This window comes from Ostrea edulis, chromosome 7 (genome assembly GCF_947568905.1).
Source record: "Ostrea edulis chromosome 7, xbOstEdul1.1, whole genome shotgun sequence".
In the NCBI taxonomy this organism is placed as follows: domain Eukaryota; kingdom Metazoa; phylum Mollusca; class Bivalvia; order Ostreida; family Ostreidae; genus Ostrea; species Ostrea edulis.
In genome coordinates this window covers 43036574-43058027 of record NC_079170.1, presented here as the reverse complement: position 1 = coordinate 43058027, position 21454 = coordinate 43036574, and the positions used below count along the sequence as shown (strand labels likewise).

At 33.2% G+C, this 21454-nt stretch overlaps 1 protein-coding gene across 2 annotated transcripts in view; it reads right to left on the bottom strand.

Moving 5' to 3' along the window:
• Positions 1-503: 503 nt before the first annotated feature.
• Positions 504-21454, bottom strand: part of LOC125655436 (golgin subfamily A member 6-like protein 7) — a 42749-nt gene continuing 21798 nt past the window's right edge. The window contains exons 1-4 of one of the 2 annotated variants that reach the window (XM_048885716.2): positions 14933-15055; positions 9147-9453; positions 8960-8994; positions 504-3327 (exon numbers count right to left, since the gene is read on the bottom strand). In XM_048885716.2, the coding sequence (XP_048741673.2) occupies positions 2464-3327; positions 8960-8994; positions 9147-9444 (1197 nt within the window). In that variant the 5' untranslated portion in view covers positions 9445-9453; positions 14933-15055 and the 3' untranslated portion in view covers positions 504-2463. Of the gene's footprint in view, positions 3328-8959; positions 8995-9146; positions 9454-14932; positions 15056-21454 lie in introns of those variants that run through there. The other variant, XM_056144496.1, reaches the window with a different exon arrangement.

The window sequence follows — 21454 nt, the reverse complement described above, 5'->3', positions numbered from 1 at the left end:
GAGTCATCGTTGGAAACCAAGGTTGTACGTATCGAGAGCGGTATTAAAATCACCACATAATGCCAAAAATCATTATCAAATTCAAGAAAAATTTCACGAATTTTTTCATAAAGTCAGCATTCAATATTTGGTCCATAGACGTTGATAAGAGTTCAGTGATTAATCTCATAACTCCATAAAGAAGGCAAAATAAAGAGTTGGACAAACACGATTCCTTGGACATACCAGCGTGGGATCAGGTACCTTGGAGGGGTGTAAGTATCTCGTTCCGACAGGTTACACCCGCGTGAACCCTATGTCTTGATGAGGTAGACGGAATAATCCGTATTCAAAATCGATCGTCTTCTACTGCAATATCTAGAAACACTAGATTGCCTTCGTAATCCCTATTACATGTCTAGATTAATACCAAAGTTCGTTCCGAAATTCGGTATACTTCCCAAGATATGCAGAAATGAATTAGGAAAAATGCCTATTATTTCAATATAACAGAACGCTAACACTTATTGGCAGTCTTTGTCATGGCTTTACTAAATAAAAACATATTTCCAATTCAACGACAATGTTCATATCAATACAAACCATCAGTATGCATATCACATACACTCTGTAATGAAATGCATGATCTACAACGACTTTTAGATAGTTATGTTGTAGCATCAGTAGTTCATGCATGTTTGAGTCAATCAATCAATAATTCACTCAATATTTTCAATCAATCAATATTTCAATACAGCAATGTGTCAATCAATCAATATATCAATCAATAATTCACTCAATATTTTCAATCAATCAATCAATATTTCAATCCACCAATGTGTCAATCAATCAATATATCAATCAATAATTCACTCAATATTTTCAATCAATCAATCAATATTTCAATCCACCAATGTGTCAATCAATCAATATATCAATCAATCATTCAATGTCAATAAGCCTAATTATTGGCCACGGACCTGGACTGAAACAAAATCTGTGGCAGGCTTAGCAAAATTCGTTATTTGAATTTTAACTGAGCCCTGACATTATATGACTATACAAACAGAGTGTTTGAGCATTGCAACAAGCTATTATATATAATGTGCAGCATTATATATAATTTCTAAGTTGAATTTCGTACCCCAATTCATATAAACTGAAGTTTTACAATTTTCAGTCACATGGAGTAGGTGACTGAAAATTGTAAAACCGTCTGCACTTTAACTCATCACAGCCAGTTTGACAAGTCAAACTACCAAAATTAATCATCATTGTTATAAATCGTCAAACACCTATGTTAGTATGGTTTGGATAAAAATAGAAATAAGACATTCTTATCTTTATAAAGACTTGTGATTAGCATACTTTATGTACTATGATGGATTGATATTGATAAATCGTTATGTGTACTAATATCTTTCTTTTCTTTTTTTTGGTAATTAATTGCTTCGGTCAAAATGGCTGTGATAAGTTAAAGTATACGGAATTTCGGGATGAACTTTGGTAGTAATGTAGATTGAATATGTATGAATACATTAGAATACATAGTAGAATTATATACAATTTGCTTTATTGTTTTTGCATCGACGAGCTTGGGTATTCTATATTTAGAATTATATACCTCTGCTCTTTAATAGTAAATTCGAACCCGAGCGATATAATTGCTTGTGTCCTGTATATACCAGAGGCGGGATCAGATGCCTAGGAGTGTGATCGGTCGACAGGGAATGCTTACTCCTCACAGACACGTGATTCCACCTCTGGTGTGTTCAGGGGTCTGTGTTTGCCCAACTATCTATTTTGTATTGCTGAAAGGGTTATGAAATTGATCACTGTTCGTTATTTTCTCCCTTCCTTAAGCAACCTCAATAGTTATTCTTTGTGCAAATTACTGCTACTTCCGACATGTATGAGAGGTTATATAAATATCTACAGATTCATTGTAAATAACTTTTGAAATCACATATTGATAAACTTTTCATTTGTATAATGGACAATGCGAACAAAATAATTGACAGAAGATGCTTGTTTTTATTCTGTTACCCAATACACCTACACATATAGATGTCGATGTAGAAATGTATAGAATTTTGCATACATAAAATGTATCTTGTCTAGACTACTTTACTAATTCAAACAGAGAATAACTGATATACGCACACATATATCTATGGAACAACGTATTAAAACAGATCTTACTATACTACTTATATGAAAAGATTGCTTAGTCTTTGTATTTTATCATGAATTATAAAAGAAATGTCTTATTTGCGGATGAACGACGTAAAGCAGGGAAAAAACTGCGATTAGAGGAATGTGTTCCCCATTACAATTTGTTATGCAGAATCAGTTTTTCAGAGTTTACAGGCGTTGTAAAGCCTATTTTACGCTTGATCACAAACTTTGCTTCCCGAAAACGAAACTCTAAATGGTTATTATGGAACACTAGTAGTTAAAAATAAAGTTCTTTTTTCCCAATTTTCAATGCTGGGGAAAAGGAAAAATCTCGTCTTTATCTCGATTATATTTCACAAGAAGAATGTCATATTGGAATTTTAGAGCATTTTTTTCTTTTGTTAGATCCTGCATCTTTTTCTCCATTCCTTCTTTATTTCTTCTCATCTCCTGCTCTTGCGTTTTCAATTTTTCAATTTCCCTTTTTAGTTGTTCTACATCTTGGGACATTTGCTTCTTTTCTTCCAGTTCCTTCACTAGAGAGGCTTGATTCCTCTGTTCTTTTCTCAAATAAATTTCCAAATGAACCAATGTGTTTTCAAATGAAATTTCCTTCCCCATCAATTCCGAAAATTTTGTTTCAAACGACCCTACATTTTCAAGTATTCCTTTATGGGCATTATCTATTTTATCTTTTGCCTTTTGTAACTCTTTGTATTTCTGGGCTAATTCGTCGCTCTTCATTTGGTCGCGTTCATGTGACTTTAACACTCGCTCTAATTCTAAATATGCAGTCTCAATTTGTTTTCTTTGTTCTTCTATTTTAGAGTTAAGTCTTTCGGTTTCCTCAGTCAGCTGAATATGCTCCTGTCCTTTGCTTTTAACGTCTTCCCTTAATTTCCCCATTTCTAGTTCCATATTTTGCACGTGCATACCCATCGTACCTATTGCAAATGCCACCCTTCCTTGTTCCTCTCTCATCTCTGCATTGTCTTTCATCATCTTTTCTTGATTATCACGCATGAATTGCAAAATGGTGACCAGCTGGGGTTCTTCAACTTTGATAGCTTTTCCCCTTTTCTGTATATCTTCGGGAATTTTCCTAAATTTTTCTTTTTTCTGATTGTTTACGGGAACTTGAGCTTGTATTTGTTCTATATGGAGCAAATCCTAAACAAACAAAACATCTTTAAAACAAAAAATTCAGCTCAGTATATACTGTATATTGGGTAATTATTATAGGTTATAGACTTTGTATGGGAAAATATGACGACCGAGTTTTTTGGCGAGTACACGGTCCGAGCTTGCGAGGTCCGTCCGCGACAAAAAACGAGGTCGTCTATAACCTTTTTATTATATACTTTCAATTTCATTTAGAAACTAACAATAATTTCTTTTTATCAATTTCTTTATTGGTTTAACTGAGCAAAAGATGAAAAACACGAACATTTTGAAATATAACGGTGTAGTTATTTGCTTGTGTATTAATTGTGATGTAATGTTTGCGGGCCGGAATGTTTCGGGCATATGTCGTGTGATATATGCCCGCAAGCTTTTAAAGAAGAAAGAGGAGATGAAATTGAAAGTATATAATAATGTTAGATATTTGGCTTGATAAAACATATCGCAAAAAAAATAGTGCTAAAAACTATATCCATATAAATGATACACTTGTCATATAAAACCGCGCCAAATATTAAAGTGCTAAAATTTCAAATTACCTTTATGAGCTAAACTCGCCGATATTCTCCTAGCCAAAATTACCCGATAAACGGTATTCCTATCTAAAGAGTTCATGTAATATATACAGACAACAGAAATTGTCTGATTTCAATCGCATGAAACCTACACATCGTAGAGAATGTTTATCGGTTCAGTGGAAGACATCAATTCTGGTTAAAAATAATTCTTAATTCCTTATACAAATGTTTTAGTACAAAAGTACACGCCCTCAGAAGAAAATTATGAAGTTTTGCATGTTCCAAAAAGGTACCGAAATTTAAGATCAGCTGCAGCTATAGATAACTCATAATTAACACTACAAATTTGTTTTTTGGAGTTGTTCTCGCAAAATATTGTGATGTCATTTTTGAGATAAAAGATAGACCCTATGCCTTTTAAAAAAATATTTTCAATTTGTATGATTATTTTAAAAAAGCAAATTATGTTATGTTGTATGCGTTGTTTACGTATCTTAAAAATGAATAAATGAAACCACAATTCCCCATTACATCCGATTTCGGCTTCCCTTACTACTTCTTTTCCCTCATTTGTACTCTTGTGAAGTCATATAAGCCAAACGAAATAAACAATTAATATTTTCTCTATTGTAAATACAAAAATAATAACAGTTTCCTGTAAATATATTCACTTTTTTATATATCAAAACTAATCAGAGATTGTTTCGGCAATTCGTATATAAAACGTTTGCAAATGTCATATGTATCTTCTTTGAAGAGCAGGAAAGGCGAAGATAACGAACATTGATCAATTTCATATCTCTTATAAGCAATACAAAAGAGAGAACTGGGCAAACACCGACCCCTGGATATACCACAGGTGAAAGCAGATGCCTACGAGGAGTATACATCCCCTGTCGACCGGTCACATCCGCCGTGAGCCCTATATCTAGATCAGGTAAACGGAGTTAAGTGTTCCGAGAACGGCTTAACAATCGGTATGAAACGTGTCTGACAGTATTTGACCCAATGATAGGTTGTATTAATAATGTAGATCGTTATAACGACCATATAATTTGCAAAATGCTAACTGTGAGCATCTTTTGAATACCCCAAACAGTTTCGAAAATGCGAAGTGAAAATAACGCGTACGAACAATGAAAGTTGGATATAACGAACAGTGATCAATCACATCAATCCCATAAAGAATACAAAAAAATTAGAAACTGGACAACCAGGAATCTCTGGACACACTAGAGCGAGATCAGGTGCCGAGGAAAAGTAAGCAGTGTGTAAAGAGCGGCTAATAATGGTTATTTAACACGTCACGGTCAATGTATTATGTGTATTAGACAAGTTGTATTTGCAAATAAGATCATTAATTTGGGAGATGCTAACTTCAAACGAGACTTTTGAAAACCCTGAGAATCTATAAATTTTAAATGATTGAGGACAATGTTACATTATTTTATTGATTTAGCAAAGCCACAAGTCAGAAATTATTTATTAGATCTATATATGTATTATGCATTTAATCAATCAATCAATCCTACGAGGAAACTTCTTATTTAAAGACCCAATTTTAAGTTGACACCCCCAAATTGTAAGCTGCCTGTCAATCAAACATTTAACAATAGATCTCAGGTGGAGTGACATCTGTAGACACTGTGGTCTGGGGTTACCCCAGAGAGGTGTTTTGATAACAATAACAGCCAGTATCTACAGGCATTCTTTAGATCTTGAGGGAGCCCAGTATACCTGAGTTTTCATAGCAATGACCTGTCCACAACTGCCATTTTCTTGTAATTCAATTGTTTTTAAAAAGGCCCCTGAACAATGCAATTTCAATATAATTGTAATTCCCTCCCTCTATATATCTGTACATGTATTATAGATTACACAATAAGAAATCAAACAATGATTTGCACAATAATTTTTAAAACTTGTAACCTAGTGAAATAATTTATGTCATCAAGTTATAATTATGATACCTCTATATTTATAACAGAAATCATTCATTGAGTCAATGACAGAGATAGAGAGAGGTGGGGTGGGGGTGGGGGTGTAGAATGTGTCAGCTACCCTTAGGAATACAACCATTATTCAAACACTATGGCCACAGAAACTCTGCAGAGGTCACTGAGACAGGTCCTGTGTATATCAAAACTATAAAAAAAAAAAAGAAAAAAAAAAGAAGCAGGACAGGTAGATTTCTACCACCTTTTGTCTCTGTGTATTTCTTTGAGTGCCATGGGGTATAGCAATTAACACCTTGGTAGACCCTGGCCACTCCAGGTAAATAACATCTGTTTAGATTAGGCTCCGCCTACATTTTCACTGACCGTATGGTCATGAGATGGGTCTTTAAGATAACAAACTTTTCAGCAATGTATTCCTTGATAAGAATCTGCTTCTCCATTTCTTTTTGAATTACTGTTTTAAAAAATCACAACATTTAATTTTTGTGGTAATGTAATACACATCATTGAATATTTCATCATTCTTACAATACTTGGGGAAAGACGGACATTTGACGTTCGAATTGATTTTAGTATATGATTACAATATAAAACTTTTAGTCACTGATCTAATTATTTCTATTTATTTTTGAAAATAGATTAACGTATGGTAAAATGATAAAAGGTTGTGACGTCATTCAATAGGTTTACATTTCGGACTTGAACGGCTGATAATTGTACTTACTTCCCTCTTTTAAACTTCCTCTTTTTGGTACCTGAAGGTTAGCCCTGTATAGCATTTACAGAGAAGTGTGTGTGTGTGTGTGTGTGTGTGTGTGTGTGTGTGTGTGTGTGTGTGTGTGTGTAATAGCAAAGGTACAGCTCGAGATATTGATTTATTGATTGAATATTGTTTAACGTCTCTCTCGAGAATCTTTCGCCCATATGGAGACGTCTTCATCGTCGGTGAAGGGCTGGAAAACTTAGACATACGTTCGACGCTTACAATCTTTGAAAGGGAGTGATCTTTATCGTGGCATACATGCTGTGATACAGTACCTCGATTTTTTCGGTCTTATCCGAAGGGCCGCCCAATTTAGTCTCATCTTACGACAAGCAAGGGTTACTGAGGACCTATTCTCACCTGGATCCCCATGGGAACAGCTCCAGATAAGTTACAGATACTACATAGAGGTACAACACGACGCTTACATAGACAGAATAATAGTGCATGTGTTGCATGCAAACACCTGATTCCCCGGCTGCATTTTCTAGGTGGTCTGTGTTACCCTGTTATTAATCTATAGGTTTTATGAGCTTGATCACTGTTATTAATCTATAGGTTTTATGATATTGATCACTGTTATTAATGTATAGGTTTTATGAGATTGATCACTGTTATTAATCTATAGGTTTTATGATATTGATCAGTTATTAATGTATAGGTTTTATGAGATTGATCACTGTTATCAATGTATAGGTTTTATGAAATTGATCACTGTTATTAATCTATAGGTTTTATGAGATTGACCGCTGTTATTAATCTATAGGTTTTATGAGATTGATCACTGTTATTAATCTTAGGTTTTATGAGATTGATCACTGCTATTAATCTATAGGTTTTATGAGATTGATCACTGTCATTAATCTATAGGTTTTATGAGATTGATCATTGTTATTAATCTATAGGTTTTATGATATTGATCACTGTTATTAATGTATAGGTTTTATGAGATTGATCACTGTTATTAATCTATAGGTTTTATGATATTGATCAGTTATTAATGTATAGGTTTTATGATATTGATCACTGTCATTAATCTATAGGTTTTATGAGATTGATCACTGTCATTAATCTATAGGTTTTATGAGATTGATAACTGTTATTAATCTATGTTTTATGAGATTGATCACTGTTATCTTCACACTGTTCGTTATCTTCACCGTTTTCAGAGGATTAGGATGCAGGAATCATATCGTTATATAGATCCAGCTCTACGTGAACAGTACATAGATAGGATAATATTACAGGAATCATATCCTTATATAGAGCCAGATTTACGTGAACAGTTAATAATAAGGATAATAGTACAGGAATCAGAGATACAGCAAATTCAGACGTTTATTTAAGATAACAGCACATGAACTACATATACATAGAGGTAGAGATCCAAACGTACATTGACGTACAGTAAAACTCTGATATAGCGAATTTCTGCGGACATTCTATAAAAATTCGTTATAAGCGTAATTCGCTATACGTTTATAGCGAATTCATAATTCAAATATAACGAATTCGTTATAAAACTGATTTGTTCTACATGTATATCAGTTGTATAAGAAAGCGGCAATTGATATTCTTGCGTTTGTATTGTCTCTAAGAGAACTTAAGCCTATATATTTTCGAGAAGAAATATTTTATACAAAAAATATACACATTATTTATATATGATAATTTATCTTGATTGATTATTAAGTCACGCAAAAACATGTCGAGAGAAAAAATGTTAACAAAAGTATGCGCAATACATACTTGTACAAACAGTCTATTGCAGTTGTCATTTATTGTTGCTTTACACAAATAAAGGAGTGTACGATAAAATAAATGCAATCAAATTTCAAATTTGATTAGCGAGAATAGTAAACAATACCGACAATATATTTGCTAAACGTATGTGTAAGTATTGTTTTGTGTTAACAACCTTTCTTGAAAAAATACAAACAGAAATTTCGTAATAAGTGTGGATCCTTTATGGCAATGGAAAACCATTTTTAAAAATCGCAAGTTTAAAATGAAAAAAATAAATTCGTTATAAAAGGTGATTTATATGTTCATTTTTAATTCAAGGGGAATAGATATTTACTTCGTTATATCAGTAAATTCGCTATATCCGTGTTCGTTATAAACGCAGATTTTTATATAGAATATATAAAGAATTTGCCGGGGAAATCGATTTCACTTCGCTATAGCCGTAATTTCCCTATATCCGTGTTCGCTATATTCGAGTTTTACTGTATATAAGATGAAAGCAAAAGATATCACATTGTTGTATTGATCCAGACATACATGAATTTGATAAGCTTTTTGCGTGCTTTTTTGTACAAAGATTAAATTTTTTCGTAGATTTGAAATATCAAGTATTGATTGATTAAATTGCAGCTTACCTGTAGCTTTCTTGTCTTTCCTTCTCCTTTTACATCTACAATTACAATGGGGAACCACTTCCTATCAATTCTGTCAAAAGTATATTTAGTCGTTAGAAACAAATTGAAAGTATTAATACGCCCTAACATGTCTACCATTCCAAACCCATTCATAATATTTTAAATCGAGGAAGAGTAGCATGCTTACGTTTCTTTGATTTGTAACCACGTGTATCCTCCAATTTAGACGCCAATTTCTCATATTTGCCATTACGAAGCGCTTCTATGAATATCTGGAAATCATCTATGGTTTTCCCACAAAGAGCAAACAAGAACTTTTCCGTTCTTTCTTCTTCCATCTCCGATAATTTCAAATCTCTCCATTCCTCCATCTTTAGTGCCCCTTTCTCTATCAGAAAATCAGCAACAGTGGACATCTTCACTTCAGACTTCAAAGCTCCCCAATTTTTTTCAATACATTTTTTAAATGCAAATTCCTCCTGCATTGTTTTATTCTACAAGGAAGTTTTCTCGATATAGATAAATGTAATCCTTTAAATATTTATGAAGAAGGCTGTACAATATTTCAATTTCTCTGTCTGACTATAGAGAAAATCTTATATTGAGTTATGTGTTTGCAATGAAGTCGTACAGATCCTCGAAAGGGAAAAATAAAACTAAAAGAATAATCTGAAGGTTAAGCGACCTTCAGCTAGTAATGACCAACATTCAAGTCCGTCTTGATTCAAACTATTTTAAGTAACAGAGTACTACACCATGTAACACGGAACACGGCTTTCTGCCCGTCAGAAGCTTCACGTTGCTTCAGTATGATCTCAAAGATGTGCTGTAAACCATTTGCTTATTTTTAAAAACATTTTGCAGAGGTAAGACAAGTTACAAATCGCTTTTAGGATGAAATAAATATCACTTGCATATGATGTTCATGTGTCTAAATGATTCGATTTGCAAGTGCATGTTCTGGGTATGATCAAATTTTAAATTGAGGTAAGCTACTGACAAATAAGTTATTGTTACAGGGTTTCAACAGTGTCGTTTGAAGTCAGCATTTCGCAATTTCTATGGTCGTTATAATGATCTTATTTGCCGATACAACCTGTAGTTAATTCGAATGCTGTTTGACGTATTTCATATCAATTCTTAAACTGTTCTTTACATACTGATTTTGACTGAGAATTCCTTTGTTTACCTGATGAAGATAAAGGGTTCATGAAAAATGTGACCGGTCAACAGGGGATGTTTACCCTCGTAGACACCTGATCCAACCTCTGGTGTGTCCAGAGCTCCTTGTTTGTCCTACTCTTAATTTTAAAAGCTTTTAAGTTCATTAGATGGATCACTGTTTGTTATCTTCTCTTTTCATAACGAACAGTAATCAATATTATGAGAATTCAAAATTATGAGAAGGGTAAACATGGTCCCTGGACACACAAGAGGATGCATCACTAAATTTTGAAAGACGTTAAGTTATGATGTCCTTTCAATTAAAAAATGGTACATGTACCAATGCAATATATCTAATCCCTTTCATGTGTGTCCTTGTCAACATTCCATGTAGAACATTAAAACAGACAGAATGTACGCTCATCAAAAGAAAAACATCGCTTCATCAATGTGATGACTTGATTGAGATTTAATTATTGATAAGCTTGTAAATAACCCTTATAAACACTGACTTGAAATTACTTTTGACACGCCTGATATGGAATGATTAAGGATACCAAAACTTCTTAGTGCTGATAATTCAGTGGGTATACACGGTGTGATCCACAATGTCAAAGCATTATAAATTTACAGAGAATACCGAAGCTTATTCAAACTTACATACACCCATATCAACAAACCGAGGCTACATAAACTTACGTACTCCCATATCAACAAAACCGAACCTACAGAAACTTACGTACACTCATATCAAAAATGGATTAAAAAGTCTTCCAAAAACATAAATTTTAAAAAGTTGGCAAATCCATTCATTATGTCAAACATATACAATGTACTGAAATGTAGAAAGTCCAAAGGCTTTTATGAACTTCTCAACATAAATTCGTCTGTGACAACAGGCAATACAAGATGGAGTGAACTCTTTGAAATAGATAATACTGAGTGGAAAATAATCCACAAAATACCTTTCATAATAACAAAAAATAGTAAACTTCAATGGTTCCAATATAGAATACTTAATAAAATTTTAGCAACAAATTCATTTTTATTTAAAATAAAAAAAGTGAACTAAAAATGTGTACCTTTTGTCACAATGAGGAGGAAACAATAGAACATAATATGGGAATGTAATTGTGTTCAATCATTTCTAGCTGATTTTGAACTTTACTTAGAACAGAAAACAAATTGTCAACTAGTCTTTACAAAAGAAGTCTTTTATAGTAGGCATCCTTAAGAAAAACATGGGTATACAAAATATCCTCATCCTTTGGTTAAAGTATTATATTTATACAGCAAGGTGTACAGAGAAAAATTTGTGTGTGCGTTTTGCAATATCATTTTTAAAGTTATTCTATGAAACACAATTCATTTTCTTATAAAAATGGTGATACTGAAAATTGTGATGCCATTTGGAAGAGATGGAACCAAATATTTTCATAGGTTTATCTCTCTCTCCTTCTTTCTTTCTTTCTCTCTCTCTCTAAAAGAAATAAACACTTCTGTAATTCTATATTACTTGTATATATTATGAAGATATATCATGAACTATTTACAGAATGTTGAAAAATAATAATAATAAAAAAAGGAACTTACGTACAACCATATCATCTAAACCGAGGCTACAGAAACTTATGTACATCCATATCAACGAATCCGAGGCTAGATAAACTTACGTACATCCATACCAACAAAACCGAGGCTACAGAAACTTACCTAAATCCATATCAACACAACCGAGGCTATAGAAACTTATGTACATTAATAACAACACGACCGACTCTATAGACGCATATACACATCCAGATCAACAGGAATACGTGTATAGAAACTTACACACATGCAGATCAATGATACATAGGCTATAAACTCTTACACATGTACAGATCAACAATATCAAGTCTATAGAAATAGAAAATCACATAAATCAACAAGACCAAGCCTATAGAAAGATGCACATATCCAGAGGAACAAGACCACACTTACAGAAAATAGGGACCTGCAAGATCAAAACAACAAAAATACAACCTGAATATGAACGTATAGAAGTTCCTTACATCCGGAACAACGCGACCAAGTGAATAAAAGTTTACTTATATCCAAAACAATAAGGCCGTGCCAATCTATTTTACTTACATCTAGCGAATGAAAAAAAAACCCTATCAAACAGTAACGTGCGTCATGCTGAACAACGACACTAAGTCAGTAGAAACTTACATCCGGAACGAAGAACAGAAACTTACATCATTATAAGCAGTAAGACACAATCAATACAAACATAAATACATCGAAACAATCAGGATAGAATGTGAATATCTACAAAGGAACATCTTGACATACTTCATCGTGAGGATGATACACCTAGTGCAATATTGGCAAATATATTAGTCTTACAAAATGCGTCAGTTGTACAAACATTTTCGTTTTCTCTGTATACACGAATTTCTGCTCATCTAACTAGACTTACAGGAATAAGGAGGTTATTTCTGTAATTCTACCTAGTAAATGCTAAATACACACCCTTCCCTTCACACAGACCAATAGGTCGAACATTTCAGATATTACATTATGTTTGTCGTAACTTATGTAGAATTACATAAAAATGAGTATTATGTGAATATAGTTGTTTATACCGAGCGAAGGTCGGACGGGCCGAAGGCCCGTCCGCGAAGCAAGGCTCTAAAGGTAACACGTATGTAAAAGAAAAAAGTCAAAATCAGCAAAAGAAAAAGAGACGATCTCTATATACGTTCACTGAAATTTTCGTGATCCATATGGGCGCCGCCATTTATTTTTTCATTACCTGCTTCAACAGTTATTCGTGTTTTATTTTGAATGCCAATAATAGAAGACTCTGACGTGCAATTCGTAATTTAAACACTCAGTTTGTTCAAAGTGAATAGTATAATTATCATTGTAACAGGTTTTAGCAAATAATTACATATAAAACCGTAATACGACTAAATAGATGAACAAGTTCATGAGTTTCTTTAAATAAGAATATACAATAAAATTACGGTTACATTTTTACCATTTTGAATTTATTGGTTAATTTTGTTTAGTTCTATAACGGCCTTTTTCATTGCATACGGAATGTTTTATTGTTGTTTATAATTGTTTGCTTTGAAAAAGAGAAAAAAGGTTGAGGCTAAATGTGACGTCACAATACACAGTTTACGTCGCCTTGTGTTTTATTTCCCACGTTCAATGAATAGGCGGATCCTGTAAAACTGTTGTCCCCATATAAACCCCTTTAATATTGAGATGTTACTGGGTTTTTAGTGCAAGGAAAATTTCATTAAAAATATATATTTTTAAATGAATCATAACCTACCATACTTAACGGAATTATGATTACCACTTGGGACACTCCAATGGACATTACATGCTTTGCTCGGTCCAACGGTCACACCGTATACATATTAGAAATGGAGTAAGATCATATTTTAATTTCCTCAACAGATAACTCTGGGCCATAGAATGTCATTAAAAACACAAATATCTATTCTAGAGATAAGAACTGCGAATTTCTGTAAAGCAGAACTGATCGATATAGTCGTCCTAACCGTGAAAGTTAACAGAAACTGTCATATCTCTATGGAAAAACAAAACCCCCGTACATGTAGGATTTAAAATGGGAAAACAGATACAAAATTTCGATTTAATCTTCAACAAAATGCTGAAAATAGCAAAGTACAATAATCCCCACTTTTAATGTTTTGATCATTCATTATCTTGATGTATTTTGCATTATTTTTTAAATCTTGTCATTGACTTCAATACAAATAGTCTAAACAAAATTATTTACGAGCTACTTTCCACTATGAAATTGTCACTTTTCGATGAATACAAATCTTCGTTGTTTTCGAGGTTGTGTCAGATCACGAGAAGGAGAGGCCGTTGAAACACACCATTACCCATGTTACAGGGTTACATTCACTTACATTAATTGGCAGGTGTTACATGTATCTATTTCATTTCAGCCTGTTGAATTCATTTTCATTCAGTTATTCACTTGCCTACTCATCCATTCATGCATTGTCATCGGATCCGTGTTGTGTTCTTGGTGTCACGTGATTGGCTTGTGAAAATAGTTTGTTGTTTGCTGAGTTTAGGCATTTGTAGAGCGAGTGAGAATTTGTAAGTTACAGAACAGATGTTTTAGGAGTGGAAGTTATATATATATATGAACTTGTATAAAAGGTTGGGCAGTAACGTTAAGGATGACAAAATCTCATCGGAGAGAGAAACCCCAAAAATTTGCATTTGTTTTATGGGAAATTACAATATTCGAAACTGGTAAGAACCAAATTCATTAAGTCATTTTGATCTATTTTGAAATAATGAAATGCTCAAATTATCGTATGATATGTGTGAGAAACTTTGTATTTACGAATGTTTCACTTTCAGTTTAGATCATCTTCATAATAATAAATCTTCCTAACTTGCATCAAGAATTTCTTGTTGCAAGTCCTCTTGACATTCAATAAATAACTTTCCACTAAAATGCATGTAAATTATTAACGAGACTGTCCTATTCGACATACCCATAAAATGTGATCCCGACGCCATGGAAAATTGATAAAACCAAAGATAGAGGTGACATTGTATTAATGTAGGCCAAAGGATGAATCTTTAATGCAAATGGCATTGAATACCAGTCTTCAAAATTCAGGTTTACAATTAAGAATATGCAAAACACTTTGTAAAATTATTAATTAGCTGCAAAAATAGAAATAGAAACAGAATTAAAAACCATTACAGCTACATAAAGCGAAAAAAACCCAAAACGATATATATATAAACACATACCTTTAGCCTTACTATTAGAAAGATATTCCTTGTTTTAAAATACACTGATGTTGTTTAGCATTGCATTTCAATACCGGGAATTACTTAATGTAAATGTATACTGATAATAAGATGACAAATTACACCAATATATAAGAAGGAACATGTTACTTGCACCACTCTTCAGGTACTTGATAGAAATATTAATGTAATATTAACTTTTTAAAGGTGTTACACCAACTTCTACATGCATTGATAAAATAATCAATGAATAGTTTAAAGTGAAGCCTTCCAAAATAAAATCAACATTACGATATCTAAAGTATCTATGTTTAAACATTAAAAATGATTTTCTGTAACAACCAAAGTATTGCTTTACCCACCAAGCAGTTTTATCGATGCAAATGTAGGCGAGTAGTTTCCATAGTCTAAAGGGCAAACAAGATGATTGGAGCTGTCGAAAATCACCTAAGTTTATCACCAATATATGACGTGGAATTTTATATTACATGTTCTGTATTGAAGTTTTAATATATTTGATCAATATAAAATTTTATGTAGATTTGCTATTGTTAATGTGAAACGGATTGTACATATAAAACTTTTTCAACAGAGGTTGCTTGCTCCTCCTGGGCAACTGGTCCGACCTATGGTGTGTCCACCGGCCCATGTTTGCCAACCATCTGGTTTGTATTGCTTATAGGAGTTATGAGATTGATCACTGTTTGTTATCTTCACCTTTCATGTAGATATATTATTGTTAATGTAGTGCGGCTACGTTCAACACGTTATGTAGATATACCCTTACGAAGAAAGATACATTGGGGCTTCGAGAAAATGTTCTACCAAGCCCCTATCGTTGCTCTTCACGAAAATATTAACAGCTCTGAAAGACAAAACTTCAAACGTACTGTGTCACAACATCTGCCGCAAGTGGTATAAATCACATGTGGATTCTAAAACGTCTAAAGAACTTTTAATAAATTTGAAATCGCAAAACATTTCTCAAATCAACAACATCAAAAGGTATGACTTTTCATCACTTTACACGACCATTCACCGTGGAAAATTAAAGACTTTTTGACATCATAGACAGTCCCTTCTTCAACAAAAATGGAAAAAGGAAATATTTGTATCTAGTGACCAGTCATAAAAAAATTACGTTGTTAAATATCACTCTGATTCCACGCACACTTACTCTGAAGTTGAGATTAAAACAAAAATATGCTGGAATTTAATATCTTATTAGTCTTTGGTGATTAGGTCTTCCAACAGTATGTTGGAATTGCCGTGGGCACGAATTGTGCTCCATTGCTAGCTGAACTGTTTTTATATTCTGATAAAGCAGAGTTTATTCACAAGCCTCTGTGTGAGAAGACAACAATTTCTTGCTATGTCCTTCAACTCAATATTTAGACATATCGATGAGGTTTTATCTAATAACAATAATCATTTGCATTCATATGTCGATTCGATATATCCCTGTAAACTCGAGATAAAAGATACAACAGAGTCCTCCACATCTGCTTCTGCTACTACATGTAACAACTCATCTTTGTGACTAACGGGGTGCTTTCACCTTCTCCGTCGTCAGCTTCCTGTATTTCATCATCAACTCCATATGGTGATTAGACCTCTCAGATGATCGATACACAACACCTTGTTCTGCGTTTTAGTTTTTTTTATTACGAAGTAACAGCTTTGGTCTTTTTCTATTATTACAAAGATATATTGCAGGATCGATCAAATGTTCTACCAAGTCCTTATTTTACTCCTTATTTGTGAAGAAACCTTTCGAGAGTATGTGCCACGACATTTGCGAGAAGTGGTGTAAATCAAATGTGGACTCTCAAATATCCCGAAGTAACTTTCGAATTACAAAACGTTTCCAAAATCTACAACATCAAAACGTACAACTTGCTATGTTATCCTCTTCTTTTTTATGCTTTAATATACAAGAGTCCACTTTCATTTAAAAATGATGCAGTAATAAGTTACATGTACCCGTATTTGTCAATTAAGTTGACAATTATTGTCAATATATCGACGTTTGTCTATTAACAATACTCATTTTCATTCATATGCCGATTCAATATATCCCAGTGAACTCAAAATAAGAGACATCAGAGTTTTCCATATCGATATACTTCATATTCGGTTACTTTATTGAACACAGAAGTTAAGATCAAACAATAAATTCCAACTCTATCACAAATGACATGACTTCAGTATTCCATAATCTTCTGCATGCGTTTATTTCTCTCAACTGATTCCGAATACGAGAGCATGTTCTGCGTATGATCACTTTTAAACCGAGATAGGCTACTGCAAATAAGTGAAGGCTTATCCAATCTCGTTTAAAGTTAACAATTTGCAATTTCTATGGTTGGTATAATGATCTTATATGCAAATACAACGTGTCATTGGGTCAAATGCTGTCTGACGTGTTTCATACCAATTGTTATATGCTTCTTTACATATTGATTCTGACTAGGGATTACTCTGTTTACCTGATGAGATAGAGGGTTCATGGCACATGTAACTGGTAAACAGGGTGTGCTAACTCTTCATAGGCACCTGATTCCACAGATGGTGTGTTTAGGGGTTGATGTTGGCCACACTCTCAATGTTCTAATCTTTACAAGATTAAATCATACAATTTACGGAATGGGTTTTTTTTTTTTTTTTTTTTTTTTTTTTTTTTTTTTTTTTTACAAAACTTCATGTTTAATCTCCTGAGGCAGACATAAAACAGTTTTCTTCATGGACCATTCTCCTGACAATCAGGAGTATTTCTGTCAATTCTTGAATTCCTCAATACTTCTTGATGATATTATTTGTTTATATTCTATATGTGTTCATTTTCGAATGTACAAAATAATGATTGGGTTTACATAGTTTCCAAAACTTCACAATAGAATTTGTTTTATTCTTAATGATTTTTATTTCAATGTTATGATATATTAGTCCAAACCGTATGCATGTATTAAGAGATGATGCACTTCAAGGTATATGTATATAATAATCATCACGAACCCCGGTTTTGAGTCCACACATAGAAAGAATCGGTGAGAAGGACTCATGGTTAACAGACGATGGTATATTGTATATCAATGAACTTCCTTTGCCTTTTGTCCCAGAAGAAGTGATCTTTCTTTCTTTATTTGCTTGCTGATTAATATAAAGTCACATGTCTTAGCAGGTTTATGTTGTTTCTCCGCCAGACACAATGTTGGTTCTCCAATAAGACACAAGAACACGGAATTCAGTGGCTGTTACTGAATTCTAAGTGTTGCATGCAATGGCAGACTTCTACATAGAGCTGAAACTTAAATAAATAAATACCAGTCATTTTCTAAAATCCTTTTATTTTATTCCGTCATGAACACGTTTCTATCTTTACTAACTATAATAAATAAATGTATGAAATAAATAACTTGATACATCCTTCCAAAATTCACCCATCGTGAGAATTTACAGTGTGTGTGTGATAATACAGTCATGTAAATGCGCATGTATGAAACATATCGCTGACAAAGTTCTATTTAATGTGCAGCTTTTCCCTCTCAAGAAATGCCAAATCTTACCTACTCGAAATCTTTTAATGAATAAATGTGATGTTTTTTAACGTAAAGAGCATAGAAATGAAAAATCGGTTTCACCGTTTGAAAGCCTGGTGATGATTTAGTTATTTTAAGATGAATATACATGTGAACATGCAGCTTGCTGAAATACGAATTGTAATAAAAGGGAAGACAAAAAGTAGCGCAACTGATTATTGATAGGTATATCTTTTCATTAACCCCCCACCACCACCACCACCAAGAAATACTAATACAGAGATTGCAGAAATTGATCAAATTTATTTACCGTACACTTATGAAGTTGGATAAATGCATTTACCCCACTTTTATGAAGTTGGAAACATTTATTTACCCTACACTTATGAAGTTGGGTAAAGGCAATGTATTCGGTCTTGTAGAGCCTCCTGCCAAACAAGAGTCTGCAAGAATTCTTTCTTCGGAAAAAAAATTCAATAAAACTTTGAGGAAGTTTAATCCTTGGAACAACTTAATTAGAATATGGACAAATCAATTGGAATGTACATGTGATTTTTCCTCTATGGTAAAGGCAGTGTTATCCACTGTTTTCTGAGGCCTGTTCAGCAGAGCGAGCGCTCGCGATTGTTCGCGGGTGCTCGCTTCTGAACGGTAGAGTTCGCCAAAGTGCTCGCGATCGCTCGCGAACCTGCTCCCAATGTAGTTCGCCTTGTAATCCAAAATGGCGTCGAATGTGTTGATCAGTGGATCTTTCATTTTATTTTTGACGAAATCTGCCCTCTGATAGCTTCTGTATATTCCGGAATGTCGAATTTGAACAGATTTGAACTTTATTTGCGTCGTACAGTTGACGGGAAAAGACAAGGACTTTGAAAACAATAGTTTGCCTCTGAGAAATGACAAATTTTACCACTTTTTGTCTCTATGTAACATTTTTAGAATCCATAGTTACAAATAAGTGGTTCGTCTGTCAAATCTCTTTATCGCCTGCTATCATCAATAACAATGGCTCTTCGGACGATCTACCAAGCTTCAGATCGGATTCCAATATTAAGATTATATACATATAAGGTGTTCATTAAGCCTGTAAGCCTAAAGATAAACGGAAGACTTTCTTATTTAGCATTGAAAGACGATTTTCCCAAATATGAAGAGCCTATAGATAGCCTGTATAGGCTTAATATAATTATATTATATTAGTTATCTTTAAAGAAGTTTTATTTCTCGTGTATCTACATTTTTTAGATCTTGTCTCATGTACATGATCCTGCAGAAGAAAAAAGATAAATTTTAGATGTACACAGATGATCGAATATATCCATTCATTGTGAAACTTCATATATTTAAGCTCCAATTCATGTTCCACTGGTGATTTAACTAGTCCTTAGAAAAACCTACCGCACAGAACATTCCTAAGAAATAGGAGATATATTTCCCCCATTATTTCATACAATACATGTATATGTACTCTATGAAATGGTACGCAAGAGAATGTCTAATTCACAGTGGTAAATCATGTGAATTTTACATGATCAAGTACACGGAAAGTCAACACAACGGAAATATCAAACGAGAAAGTAACACCTGATAGTATTTTGGCGGTCGAAAAGTTTTTGACTGAAAACCAAAAAACATGCCAGTGTTCTCTGCTTCTATCGCACGCAGAACTACCATTTTATATTTATATAGAATTGTTACTGAGAATTGTGACAATTCGTTATTGATAAAGGTGTTACTTTCTTGTTTGAAATTTTCATTGTGTTGACTTTCGTATAATAGCTATTTTAATGTCAAAGTCACGCCTGATTCGCAACGGTGTAATTGACGACCTACTCTACAAGAATGTAGGCTATATACATTAAAACATATGACTAAGATGGTTTGGTTTTCTGATTAAGCATGTCGCAAATGTCTAGAAAACAATTTTTAAAAGTACTTTAAGCTTGGCGTGGAGAAAAATATAATGTAACAATTTATTAATCTTTAATCAATTGTTCATATCTTATTGAACAATTTTTGAAATATTGCTTTCAATCCAATTTTAAAAAAAATCGGTTCTATGATCGCTACACCAAAAACAATATAATTTTAATTAGATTAAGTTTGTTAAAATTTATCTTAGAAATGATTGACTATTGAACAGCTGATTTGTAAGGAAGTTGTCACCATTGCATTAGGTTGTCTTAGAGAGATAAAATAGTTTAAATAAAACAAACTTGTTTTTGTTGATTAGAAATTGATATATGCTTTATCAGAAAGTCATAGTTTTAATGTATGTGACCCACATTTTTAGATCCTTAGTTAGTTAGTCAGGTCAGTCCCCAGTTTTCACACCCATACTATTTTAACACGTGCACATGCTCTTTCTGGCATTCTACATGTACTGATGCAGCTTGTGTTACATTTGTTATTAATTTTCAGATTTAATTAGTTAAATTGTTGGTCACTAATAGCCAAGTTAAAGGATGTAGACCATTGTGAGGAATGTTGACAAAACAATAAATAAAAAATTAAATGTAAATATCTTCCTTTCCGATCGATTAGTAAGCACATTGTAATGGAGCCAAGAATGAAACAGACTACCTAACCCTATATGGTGCCCCCCCCCCCCAACTTAGTATCAAAGCGTCAGAACTTAACCGAACATGAATTCACACAACATGGGGATATGATTAACATGACCTTGCTGTTCAGGAGGTCAAAGTCATAGATTATGGAATGAAAGGTCTTGCCATAAGAAATTTATATACAAAATCCCTACCTTACGGCAGCTCACTACATTAACACTTACATATTTTATGACTAAGTCACAAGATGGTGATTCAAATGTTTTGTGAAAATACTTGTATTGCAATCGATTTGTTTGTATATTTACGTAGCTCAGTGGATAAGGTATCTGATAACTGACCCGCAGATCCCGAGTTCAAATCCGCGGGGTTTTAATTTTAATTTTTTTTATTTTTTTTTTTTGCTTTGTTTTATG